This window comes from Nelumbo nucifera, chromosome 1 (genome assembly GCF_055504915.1).
Source record: "Nelumbo nucifera cultivar China Antique chromosome 1, China Antique-T2T, whole genome shotgun sequence".
Classification (NCBI taxonomy): Eukaryota; Viridiplantae; Streptophyta; class Magnoliopsida; order Proteales; family Nelumbonaceae; genus Nelumbo; species Nelumbo nucifera.
The window spans coordinates 3,336,370-3,350,542 of NC_142649.1; the positions used below are offsets into that span (position 1 = coordinate 3,336,370).

At 36.7% G+C, this 14,173-nt stretch overlaps 1 protein-coding gene across 5 annotated transcripts in view; it reads right to left on the reverse strand.

The window, feature by feature from the left end:
• Positions 1-802: 802 nt before the first annotated feature.
• LOC104605278 (uncharacterized) overlaps positions 803-14,173 on the reverse strand; it is a 112,501-nt gene continuing 99,130 nt past the window's right edge. For 4 of the 5 annotated variants that reach the window (XM_010269980.3, XM_010269978.2, XM_010269982.2 and 1 more), the window contains 3 exons: positions 12,283-12,467; positions 1,889-1,955; positions 803-1,278 (listed from right to left, as the gene is read on the reverse strand). In XM_010269980.3, the coding sequence (XP_010268282.1) occupies positions 1,130-1,278; positions 1,889-1,955; positions 12,283-12,467 (401 nt within the window). In that variant the 3' untranslated portion in view covers positions 803-1,129. The remainder of the gene's footprint in view (positions 1,279-1,888; positions 1,956-12,282; positions 12,468-14,173) is intronic. The other variant, XM_010269981.3, reaches the window with a different exon arrangement.

The following is a 14,173-nucleotide window of genomic DNA, read 5'->3' on the forward strand; positions in this document are numbered from 1 at the left end:
TCTCCTAAAAGTGTATCCTATGCCAATCTAGCATGGGACTTGCCAATATTTACTCATCACCTTGTTCATTTGTCTCTCATGTTTGGTAGAGGTTTTTCTCCTTGTTTGGGTGCAATGAGCCAACAAATAGAGTTATTGATCCTATGAAATTTAGGAGTCCAAAGAAGAGAGGGAAGATGTTGTGGAGGATGACAAGAGCAATAGTTGTTGGGACCATGAGGGGAAAGAAATGCTAGAATTTTCAAAGAGATAGAAAGGTCTTTGAGGCTGTATTAGAGTGTGTTACTGTTAAAGTGGTGCATTGTGTAAAATCACATGACGTTTTCTCCCTCTATTCTTTGGTTGATATTGTTAAGAGGTTGAGGTAAGTTGCAGGTATAAGTATGTAACAACAAAAAGATTTTTTAGTGGGATCAGATGGATGAGTGATTCATCAAATTCAACTTTGATTGAAGTAGTATGGGGAATCCAGGTTCTTCAGGAGTAGGGGGAAGTGCTCAGTTCATATTATTTGGGATTGGACCATTGCTTGGTATAATTGTAAAATCTTGGACCGACAAGCCTGAGAATGTGGTTCATTTTGAGAGCAACCACTTTGTTAATAAAATACTAAAGGTTAGGCCCATATCTAATCAACCCCTCACATGACTCCAAATAGCTGGAACTAATATTGTCTAATGACCATTATTCAAAATTGTGAATTAATGCCCAAGATTAGGCAGGTACTGGTAGGCTCATCAATTAATAAACTTAGCAAATAATTAGAGATATCTACTTATAATTACGTTAATAATGTCTAATGTCTTTAAAGAGGACCTGCATGGTTGAAGCAATTTGGGTACCTCATAGTTCTATAATCCAAAGGGTTACAGGCCATGGACTACGCTCCCAAAACTTGTGGGACAATTCATAATACATTCTATCATTTTATTTTTGTCATTTATCCTCATAGGTTATTAGTAGGTATTTGAACCGCATATGGCTTCTAGGTGTGAATGGCTGGACAAGGTAGGTTAGAGTAATAGGAGTATATTTTTTCCAGGAGTCCTTTAACATGTGATTCTCCTGGATAGTAAGTATCAGGCAACTGTGAGAAGAATAATGCAGGCTGAGTTGTTAGTTGTTCCAACTATTTGGTGTTGCATGCCATAGTTCGCAATTTGTTCAATGCTTGTGCTGCAGCTGATTCCCTAGCTTCACGAGGATCAGCGCTTACATCCCCACCACTAGAGCACTCAAAGTCCATTCCTTGTACTGTTACATTGGCACAGAATCCTCCTACAGAAGGGATCAATATATTACATCAGTTTGATTCATTCAGTCTTTTTCACTATACTGAAAATTGAACACAGTTGATCAATTAAAAAAATCAAATGGTTATCAGTTACTGCTGAGTATAGTGCAAGTGAAAAGCAAATCTCAGACTGAATGCAATACAAAAGAGATGATTTAAGGAAATCCAGGATAGAAATGCTTGGTGTTTTAGTTGCCATTGGCACATTGAACTGACTACAGAAATTTTCAGGGCAGAGAAGGCCCTCGAAAGCAGTATTTTGATTGATATGAAGGGGCAAGGGATGGTGTTTTATTAATAATTGGAAAGCCAACTTTTACCTAAAGTTCCCCTTGTCAGAATTTGGTGCATCCAATGGTGGCACATTGAGCTCAATGTGGTTAGTACCAAGGCAGATCCAAACTCCATCAAAGGAAAATAGCAACGTGAATTGCCTCATAAAATAAAATATAGCAAGTTGTTGAGCAAAAGGTCATTGAATAAATGACAAAAGTCATCCTAGAAGAGACCATCTCTCTTAATATGAACCAATAGAATCTGTCTTGGGCTACCAAATAGGCTAATTGTTACCTTCTAAGGATGAACATATCTTACCGTTTGATGGAAATATATTAAATCTTGGTAATATCCAGTTGTTCTTGCAACATATATCATCCAATTCCTGTTCAATAAGGAACTATTCCTGTATGAGCAACCATAAAGTAATGGGTAACAAGAAATTATATCAATGGAACTACCAAATGAGTGCACAAGAGAAAAGGCTGATAACAGGGATACTATCACAAATGATGCGGATTTTGGACACACTCCATCGTCGTCATCATAATCAACATCAACATCAACATCATCATCATCACCATCATCATCATTATCACCATCATCATCCATGCCTTAATAACTATATGGAGTCAGCTACATGAATCCTGTTTTGCCAATCCGTTCTATTTAAAGCCATATTCACTGTTAAATTATTAGTGCTTAAATCATTTCTTACCACTTCTACATTTTGCACATACTCCGTGGTAAATGAAATCTGGAGGACAAAGAAAATGTGATCCACTTCTTCAAAATTATTAGATTTTGATGAGAAGTTCTGCAGATTGCATTCAGTCAAACAGCTCCAATTTGTTACCAGGATAAATCCAACTATCCATGGATCCTTTTTGGGGGACACTAATTTCATGTATTGAAACATAATTCAAACTGATATATAGAGATGGCACCTTAAATTTCAAATTCCATGGATACATATACTAAACAAAGTTCTCTTTTGTTTTCTACTGGGTAGATTTTCATCTTCTATTCCTTTACAGCTTAAAGGTTACTCATTATTTAATTTATTCCTAGACAGCAATATGATAGAATATCTGTTCTTTTGTGCCATCTTTCCCATTTTTAGGTTTAACATGTTTATTATTTGGGTAAAAACATAGAACTACTTTGTACTTTGGGATAGTGACATTAAGGTCCTAAAACTTCCATTTGCAACACAGAGCTACCCTGTACTTCCAGATTCCAACACTCTGCTCCCACCATTAGCATTCCATCAGTTTTGAAATTTTATGAGACCATGTTTTTCCTCACCTTTATTGCATCTCCAAAACCCATGTTTTGAACTTTATGATGGATGCACTACTTCTTTCAACTCTTTTTCGTCTCTCAAACAAATGAAATGAAAATAAGAAAGAAGATAGGAAAGGTTCAAGACTTGGGTTTTAGAGATACAATAAAGGAGAGGGCAAAATGTTCTCATAAAAGTTTAAAATTGACAAAATGCTAATGGTAGGAGTAGAGTGTTGGAATCTGAAAGTACACGGTAGCTCTTTGTTGGGGCCCAAGTGTCATTACCCCCAAAGTACAGGGTAGGTCTATATTTTTACCCTTATTTTTTATGATTTATATTTAACAAGCATTATGTCTTATATTTTCGTGCCTGAAACATTCGGAATAGAAAAGTATAGAGGAAAATTAAATGATGAAGATAAGGAGGAAGAAGATGAAATTGAAGAGATTTTTAAAGAGATATATAGGTTGAGAGTGTCCCAGGTCTATCCTTAGTGGCTTTACCTTAGGTTCAATAGATAGTTGTAAACTCATTAATTTATGAATAAAAGGATTCAATTCTAGGAAAACATGGTATCAGAGTGGAGTCTTTGGTATAAAAGCAGTTCGATCAAGAAATCCTTGCCTTTTGTCTATTCTTTTCCAGATTAAATAGAATCAACTGGTTCTGAGGGGATGGGAAGATTTTTTTCCCTTTTCTTTCTTGTTCGTGTGCCAAGATAGAGCCTGAGAAGTTGTGACAGCATACTGCGAAGGTGTTGGAAGTGTGTTTTTACCTTCTGTGTGGATCATGTGATCCTTGTGCATTCGGGTTGGTGCTTCTGTAGGTCTGGAATGGCCTGTACCAGCAGTAACAGGTAGTATATGTATTTTTTCTGCATTAGTTGTGATCGTATGTCCCAGAGGAAAAGTGTTTGATGATTGTAGGACCTTTCCAGACCCAACCTGATTTGTTTCGTAGTATGCTTTAACTTTCCATTTACTCCAGTAGTGTTCTAGTACTTGGAGTTATTTGTGGATTGCAGGGAATACCATATTGTGTTGTTTGTGTGATTAAGAAGTTTGATGCTTGCTACCTCTTTTGTTATTGGTTCCTATGTGGCTGAATAGTAACACTATGTCATCTGAGGATTCAGCCACTTCTGGTGTGTCTGCTACTCATGGTGGAATGAGCGGGGGGTTTGATCTGAATTTTCCTATGGCTGTTATCCTGCTAGATGGACCTAACTACCTAGAATGGTCCAAAGGGATTAAACTTTACATAACCACAAGAGGGAAGTTAGGATACATTAAATGGAGAAAAATAAGGAGCCAAGGACTGGTAGTAGAAAACATGATAAGAAAACAGTATGGTAATGTCATGGCTTTTAGTTTCTATGCTGCCATAAGTGAGGAAAAAAAATTGTGGCCAGAGACAACCTATGAAATCTGGGAGCAAGCTAAACCTATGTATTCTGAGCAAAGACACTATGCAAAAATCTATTAATTGCAAGCTGAATCCTCTACTTGTAGATAGGGGGAGAGGAATCTCCCAATCTATTACTCTGATTTGACTTCTATCTGGAGGGAGTTGGATCATTATCTAAATATGGACTGGAAGTGCGATGAGGATGCAAAAGCCTACAATTCTCTTGTTTCACAACAGCAAGTATTTGCCTTTCTTTTGAGGCTGAATCCTATTTATGAGTCTATCAAGGTGCAAATTTTGGGAAGCAAAGATCTTGCTTCAGTCCAGGAGGTATATGCCTAAGTATAGTCCGAAGAGAATAGGAGGAATGTGATGAACAGTTCAGAGGGGGAGCCAATTGCTTTGGCAATTAGGGGAGGTGCAAGTGCAAGTGGTGGAAGTTCCTTTAAGAAGGGTGATCCTTAGAAAAGGGTGGATGACAAAGATAAACTTTGGTGTACTCATTGCTAGCAGTCCAGGCATACTAGGGACACTTGTTGGGATCGCCATGGAAAACCTAAGTGGGCTCAAGAGTTCAGAAATTAGCTCAAGAACAAAACAAGAAGCCTAGTCAACAAGGTTAGAAGAAGTACTACTTAGCAAACATGGTCTCAGGAACATCAGACTTTAGGTTCTACTACGAATCAAGATCGTCCTTCTGGTTCTAATCCAAAGGAAGATATCATCAACTCATTCCTTGACCACCTTGAACTGTATGGTAGGACACCTCGTCAGATGGATTTTGGCACTACTCCCTTCAGCGCTTTTGTATCTACATCAGGTAACTTTGCCATAACCTTCCATGTATCTTCTCATGCTTTAGAGTATCCTTGGGTCATTGATTCTAGAGCCTTGAATCATATGACGGGTAAGTCCCATTTATTTCAGTCCTATAACTTGCTTTTTGGGAGAGATAAGGTGAGACTAGCTGATGATTCATTCTCCACCATAGATAGTTAAGGAACAATCCCCCCGATCCTCCTCCTCCTTCTCAGGGGGAGGGTAGGGTTGAGGAGAAACACATACAAGTTCAACTACCTCCTCTTCCTGATCCTCCATTTTGTGTGTTTCTTCGTTGGCGAAAGGGCCAACCAAGTTCAAAAGCCATAAAGCAACTTGAAGTTGTACCACTGACGTCATCGGAATTTTCGGGGGCAGATCCTTCCAGGTATCATTATCCCTATTGATATGCCTGGAATTGATATAGATACTTCTATTGCTTAAAGAAAGGGTGTCAGGTCTTGTTCTACCAAGTACTGCATTTCACATTTTGTTTCCTATGAGAACATCTCACCTCCCTTCCGTGCTTTCCTTTCCATTGATAGTGTTCCCATCCCTAAGAATGTGGTAGAGGCTTTGCTGGTCCCTGAATGGACAGATGCAATGAAAGAGGAAATAAATGCTCTACATAAAAATGGTACATGGGAGTTGGTGGACCTTCCTGATGGAAAAGAACCAGTAGGGTGCAAGTGGGTATTTATGGTGAAACATAGGGCTGATGGCACAGTGGAAAGATATAAGGTCAGGTTGGTAGCAAAGGGGTTCAACAAGTGTATGGAGTAGAATATGCCAAGACCTTTGCCTCGATTGCCAAGATGAACTCTATTAGAGTCCTCCACTCCTTGGTAGCAAATTTTGACTGGGATCTTCATCAACTAGGTATCAAGAATGCCTTCTTGAATGGTGATTTAGAAGAAGTATATATGATTCAACATAATAGTTTTTGCGCTAAAAGGCAATAAGCAGAATATGTACAAACTGAAGAGATCCTTGTATGGACTAAAACAATTACTGAAGGCTTGGTTTAGCAACAATAGTGTATATTGATGACATAGTTGTCACTAGGGATTGGACAAGTGATATTTTAAAGCTCAAGAAGTTTTCTTGGATTTGAAGTTGCTTGCTCAAAAAGAGGGGTTTCCATTTCTCAAAGGAAATGCATCCTAGATCTTTTACAAGACACAAGTAAACTGGGAGCAAAGCTAGCTGATTCTCCCATACCTTAATCACAAGTGGGGTGATTGTGATGGTGAGACAATTAAGGATGTGAAGTAGTTCCAGAAACTTGTGGGGGGCTTCTGTATCTATTTATGACTAGGCCCGACATTGCATATGCTGTGGGTGTCCTCAGTCAATTCATGCACACCCCTAAGACTACCCACATGGAGTCTATTGAGAGGATTCTTAAGTATCTCAAGAAAGTATCTGGAGGCTGGTTTGTTATTCCAGAAGCATGGGCATTTAAAGGTGGAAGTATATACAAATGATGAATGGGCTGGATTTGTAGACGATAGGAAATCTACTAGTGGATATTGCACTTTTGTGGGAGGAAATCTTGTCATTTGGAAGAGCAAGAAACAAAGTGTCGTGGCTAGGTCCAGTGCTGAGGCAGAATACAGAGCTATGTCCCAATGTGTTGCTGAAGTGTTGTGGATAAAAAAAAATTGTTAAGTGAGTTGGGATTCACTATTGATAGTCTTATGTCATTGTATTTTGACAACAAGGCAGCTATCAACATTGTTTCCAATCTAGTTCTTCATGATAGGACTAAACACATTGAAGTAGACAAACACTTTATTAGAGAAAAAATGTGAAGATATCTTCACAAAGGGCTTACATCACTTGTGGCACAATGACTTATGTGACAAGTTGGGGATGATTGACATCTATGTCCCAACTTGAGGGAGAGTGTTAATAGTTCTTGTACTTAAGCCGCAAGGGCTTTTTTGTCTTTGTATCTTCTATTTTTAAGTTGTTGGGGCGCTCTAATATAAATAGAAGTGCTAGCACCACCAGCCCATTCTTTTGACCCCAAACAATTGTTTTCTCTCATCCTCTCTTCTCTCTTCTTCCATTTCTCTAGGAAAACAATATCAAAGCAAGTCCTTGATCATGTGGAAGTTTAGGCCTTTGGTAAGATAGACACAACTCTTAGGTTCCTTATTGAATGTCTCACTCAATTGGATGCCTAGGAGTGCTAATGCTTTGGCCAATTCTCTAGCTAGGGCCGATGTTGAGAAACTTCACTTGGATTGGGGCTGTCTAGGACTGGGTGGTATCTTGTAATGTTGTAATTTTGTTTTCTTGCACTTATAGATTTAGGTAGGTCTATACTATTAAAGACTTACTAAATTGTTCTATTGAGAGGCTTAAGGGTTGCCTCACTATAAATGGGGTTTACACAAATCTACGGAGTTGATTTTACTATAAATTTTTCTACTACTGCAAAAATATCTACTATTAGAGTTATAATTTTTCTTACTACTTTCCACTGACCACTTTATCAATTGAATGTAAAGAATGCCTTTTTGCATGGTCATTTGATCAAGAGGTGTATATGCAGCAACCTCTTGGGTTTTTTGCTCAAGGGAAGTGCCGATTGGTATTTCACCTTAAGAAATCCTTGTACGGGCTTAATCAATTTCCTTGTGCTTGGTTTGGAAAGTTTAGTAAGGCTGTTCTAGAGTTTGGAATGCGACAATGCCAATCAGGTTACTTTGTTATTTGTCAAAAAATTGCATTTGGATATATCATTCTTGTTGTATATGTTAGACAATGTATGCCCTCAGGGTCCAATGCATGATATAGACTATCCTTATTATGAATAAAAGTTCAGTTTATTGGTTTATTAGATGTGTTATTGGGTATGCTTGAATGTAATAGCCCTTGTTCTACATAATAGAATCATGATTAGAGACATTCATAATTAGTATGTACACTAAAAGCTCTCTGTTAGTGGATAAACTTGGGCAGTTTATTCTAATAAGAATGAACTAATAACAATAAGAAATAAACTAAAACAGGCCCACAACTAAGGCCCATTCAGCCCACCTTCTCTAAAGAAATGGAAATGTAATTTTATCTCACTAAACATCAATTAATAAGCACCAAATTTTTGTTAATATACCAAAAAGATTGAGATACACGGAAATGCCAAAGACAAGATATTTCTTCTTGATTCTAGTAGAAATCTGCTGAACTTAAAAAATATGAACAGAAAAGTGGTTTCTTGAAGAGAGGAGGAGAGAAGGAGAAGAAGAGATCCTGAAAGAAAAGAGAGCAATAATGTGGCCACCCCCTTCACTTGGGTGGCGTTTGATAAATCTGAAATCTGAAAAGTTAAAAAGATATTAAAAGTGTCTGAAATCTGAAAAGAGCCATAGTTGCTTTTTGACTTTTTAGAGGCTCTGAATAAAGAAGGTTGTTTGTGTTGGATCAAACCTTTAGTATCTGAAATTCATTGATTTTACTATTTTACCCCCAAAATAGTAAATTTTGGTAGTTTTGAGTTCAATTTGCATGATTCCATAAAAATAATTTATTAAATTCAAAATAATAATGAAAAATATGAGTAAATTATAAAAAATAAAAAAATATTAAAATGAGAATAAAATTGAAAAATACATATCAATTTGTAAATTAAAAATAAATTATTAAGAGTTAAAACAATAATGAAAATAGTAGCGAAGACCATAAAGCAATAAAAAATTAATAATTATTAAATTAATATATTTTAATAAATTCAAGCTTCCAAAACCACATAAACAACCAAAATAAGAGAAGAGAAGATATATATCCCCATACTTGTGAACGATTTCCTTGCATTTCTCCCCTTCGAGGAACTAAAGTATCAGAAACACAAGTTCTTTGCTAAGAGAAGACATCTCTGCGTCCTCTGAGATCAACCGACACCGCCAGAAAGATCGAAACTCTCACAGATCGATCCACTTTGACTAAACACAAACTTGGACAACAATCCCTACCAAACCGGAAACAATCAAAATAGGGCTTCCCCTTTGAAAAATTCAGTCCTCCGAGACCAATCAATTGGCCAACTCTGCAACAGGTAGACCAGAGGCGAAAAGAAAACCAAATTAAATAAATAAAACAAAAAAGTTGATGAGAGAAGAGAACGTGATTTATATACTTCTCTTCAATTGACTGAGAGAGAGAGAGAGAGATAGAGACCAAATCAAAATAAGATTTGGAGAGCAGCACGGCGACGACGAACGGTCTCGTTTCGTGAGTCTTTTCTTTGCACTTTCTCTCTCCTCAAGACGAAAACAGATTTGAAGGGGGAAAGATTTGACAGGGAGAAGAGATATATACTACAAAGCAAACAAACAAAACTAATGTTGAGATGGAGGTTCTATCAAAGTATCCAATGGAGGTGAATCTGTCAAAGTCAGATTTTGTTTAATTTTAATATGTGTTTTAATGAGATGAATTTTTAGTCTCTGATAACTTCAATAACCTTCAATGGCTACAAATCTTTATATACAAGGGGAGTATAGGGAGGGGGATGATCCTGTGTTTTAATGAGTGGAATTTTTGGGCCTCTAAAGTATAAAAATTCAGGGATTCCCTGTTTTGATCTACCTATTCACATGTCAATCGATCTGCCTTCCTTTTCCCATTAGTTTGCAAAACCAATCTCGCTGGAATCTGACTTTGCCGATCCGCCCTCAACAGATTCACCTCTCATTAAAACCTACAGAGCCCCCCAGTCTCAGCAGCGGTAGTAGCGAGAAGGAAGAAGAAGAAGATCTGAAGACATTCTCTTTGGACAGATCTGTAGAAGCCTGCTTCGTGCTGCCAAGTGGAGAAGAAGATGAAGAAAGACGAAGGAGATGATGAACTTCCCAACGACAAATCTCCTTTCTCGAACGAGGGGAGGAGCCGAATGACCTAATTTTGGCTTATATGAAGGGCATTACGAACCATTTTAAAATTTTTATGGAGGCTCTTTTGTCTTTCGCCCACATCTGAAATACCTCTTAGTGCATTAAGCACCTAAGGAGGCTCTTTTCTATTTAGATATGAAATTGGGTTTCAGATCTGAAAATCAAACCCAACCAAACGAAACAAGCATCTGAAAAGCAACTATTTCAGACTTCAAATGCCTTAATTGTGCAACGCCACCTTATTATTTATACTAAAAATTAGAGCAATACAAAGACAACTATGCCCTTATAGGGCGACATAACATAAAACAACCTATATAAGACCCAAAAACATAATAAAATTTGGACTCACATAACTACTTTAGTCCCCACCTCCTATTTAACAACTAGCATAAAACATTTGCTCAGAAAAACAACATAAAACTGATTAATCTTCAACACTCACCCTCAAGTTGGGAGTAAATGTCACACATTCCCAACTTGCGTAGATCATGTTCAAGCTTGTTCTTTGCCACCCCTTTACTAAGAACATCAGTCAACTGCAACTCCGAAAAGACATAAGGCAAACAGACTTCTTCGGCTGTTACCCTCTCTTATAAAGTGTCTATCAACTTCAATGTTTTTGTCCTGTCATGCTGAATTGGATTGTGGGCAATGTTGATTGCAACCTAATTGTCATAGTACAACATCATAGGTTCCTCTGCTTTCACCCCAATCTCACTCAAAAGAGATCTAACCCAAAGAAGTTTTAAGACACCATGAGCCATGGATCTATATTCAGCCTCTACACTTGACCTTGCCACAACAGCTTGCTTCTTACTCTTCTAGGAGATCAAGTTTCCATCTACAAAGGTACACACTCCTGATGTAGACCTCCTGTCATCTAAGCATCCTGCACAGTTTGCATTTGTATAGGATTCTAGCTTCAGATTCTCATGATTTGAGAAAAGAATGCCTCTACCAAGGTGCTTTTTCAGATATGCAAGTATTCTCTCAATAGCTTCCCAATGCTGAACCGAGGTGCATGCATGTACTGACTCACAACAATGACAACATAAGAAATATTTGGTCGTGTCATACACAAATATAGCAGTCGGTTCACCATTCTTTGATATCTCCCCACATCTCTTACCAACTCACCATCCACAACATTAATTCTGTGATTTTGATCAATAGGAGTGTCTGCTGGTTTGGTCCCCAGCTTCCTAGTTTCCTACAGTAGGTCAAGTACATACTTTCTCTATGAGATAAAGATCCCATGCTTGGATGTTGCAACTTCAATCCCCAAGAAGTATTTGAGCTCACCAAGATTTTTAATCTCAAATTCTTGCTGCAATGATTTTTTGAGATCATCAATCTCCTCCAGATCATTTCCTGTAACCACTATATCATCAATCTCTTCTTTACAAAGAGGGTGTGATCAGATTGGGTTTGAGTGTATCCAAAACGGATAAGTGCCCCTCTAAACTTGTCGAACCAAGCCCTAGGTGACTATTTTAGGCCATATAGAGATTTCCTGAGTTTGCACACCTTTCCTTTACCAACATTTTCATAAATGCCTACTGGAATGTCCATATATACCTCTTCCTGTAAGTCACCATTGAGGAAAGCATTTTTGACATCAAACTGAAACAAGGGCCATGAATAGGTGGTTGTTAGAGATAAAAGGATACGAACTGAACTCATCTTAGATACCGGTGCAAAGGTTTTCAGATAATCAACACCATAAGTCTGAGTATACCCTTTTGCTACCAACCTTGCCTTGTACCTCTCTATCTTGCCATCGGCCCTATACTTCACTGTGAATACCCATCTACATCTGACTGTCTCCTTGTCTGGGGGGAGATCAACTATTTCCCAAGTTTGGTTTTTAACCAAGGCTTCCATCTCTTCTTGCATGGCTATTTTCCACTCGGGTTTGGAGAGAGCTACTTGAGAAGAAGGTGGATTCAAAAAAAGTAACATCCATAGTGACAAATCGGCTCCTCGACATTGGGTCATAATAGCAATACCCCTTTTGGTTCTGAGCACCCAAGAAAAACACAATTCTTAAATAACTCCAAAGTATAATAAATGCAAATTGATAAAAAAACTATCCTGTGAAATGAACTACATGCTTAGTAAATGCTAAATGAACACAATATTGATATTTTATACAATATATATTCATATATACAAATAAAATGAAGACTAGAGCATCATAAAATTATAAATCTTTGCTTAGATCCCATGAATTTCTGAAAATGTCACCAAATGGCATATACAATGCAAAACAACATGATGATGCAACTTGCCTGGCATGGATCTTGTACGCTGAGAGTGGCCTCTGATAATTTCTTCCTCTTAATAGATCGAGGTCTGCATTGTTCCTCTGAACATAGATGTGTCCAATGGTAAGTGTGGATAGCAGCACTTGAACATGCAACATTACAAGCTTCTAATATGGATTCTATCTTTAATAGTAAATCATCTTCACCACCTACAGAAAAAGAAATTAAAAAAAAAATGGAAAGAGTGAGAATCACTTGGGATAGAAGACACCAATTCGTAAACAATACCATGTTATATTAATATCAGAGGTCATGAATGGATGTCAATAATAAAAATCTCATTTTCAGCTTTTGACTTGGTCAAAAGTCAATAAAAAATTAATGAATTACCACATTTCAAATTATAGAGATATGATCTGCTAAAAAATATGGAGATGTAAATATATGAGAAAAGTAATTGTTACAATTAATAATAGAAATGATAAACTACATTCAAAGGAAAGAAAATACTGACAAATATGTTGATTCCACTTTCCATTACTTAAAGATTTTCCAATCTCTTCCCCTAGTTCACTTTGAAAACAAACAATTCTTTCATTATTTATTTCAATTTTGCCACTAAATTGTTCCTATTAACTAGCGTATATGCTTAACTTAAGTAGTCATTGCATAATATTACATTATTGCTTAAAATTAGTCATAGTTTGTGTTTAAAATTTCACTATTGGTTACATAGTTTATGAGTTGTTGGTTTTATTTGAATTGAAACATATGGCAGTGGCAATTCTATAATTTATATTTTTCTTATACCAGTAAAATAGGTCATCCCTATAGTGTCTATAGATGTGGTTATTGATTGCAATTCTGTCATAAAGGACATGTTAAAAAAGCATACAGTTCAGCACCCTTCCAAAAGCACAGATCATCAGGCTCACCATCAAGGATCACCAACTTGGATCTTGCTAAAGGGAGGTTTATTACTATAAAGCAGATTATGCATTAGTGATAGATTAAATCAGGGTAAATGCTGAAAACCAGGAGGTCTACAAAGCCATAACTGCCTCTATAGCACATATAAATTACAGGATTTTACAAAATAAGAACCAATGATATACACCCTATCATAACATTACACAAATAAATAACAATTTAGCTTTTCCCTTCCTGTTCCCCCTCAAAATGAAGTGATGACAATGTCGGCTTGCCAACTAAAAAAAATCATGAAAATATCTATCATGGCTTCGATAAAGATATTAACAATCCGTAGAAGAGAAGCAATGCGGAATAGTGTAGTAATTCCCCTACTGAATACTGATTTCGAATGAATTATGAACATAATTTTCAAGGAGGCAAGATGAGGCTAGACCACAAGGTGGCACTCTGTTGCCTACTTGCTTAGTTGAGCACCTAGATGTCGCCTAAGCAGTGTTTTTTTTTTTTAAATAAAAAACAGGAATCCTAGGGCAATTCCATTGGTTCTATAGAAGCTACCAATCAACTTTCATTAATAACTATCTAGAATCTTCATAAAAAAGTATAAACCTCATATTAAAATATAAAATATCAACATATTCATTAAAAGAAAAAGAAAGAAAAGATAATTCAGAAAATATAGTGGCTGAGCACCTGAGCCCTTGTTTTTGTCCAAGGAAAATAAGAAAAAGAATATGTTGATTGGATAAAATTTTAAATTCTTACTTGTTTATTGCTTCAGGTTTTAAAGGCTTCGAGGGTTCAAGACAGCATACACCAAAATGTGTGTTGATTGAACCCTAACAATTAAGAAAATAGTAAAAACAAACTAGCATATGGATGTAGAAAATAAACATTTACTTAATAATGTCTATTTTATCAATATAATAAAAAAATTAAATATAAAAGTATTTCATAGCACCATGTACAAATCAGCTTGGTA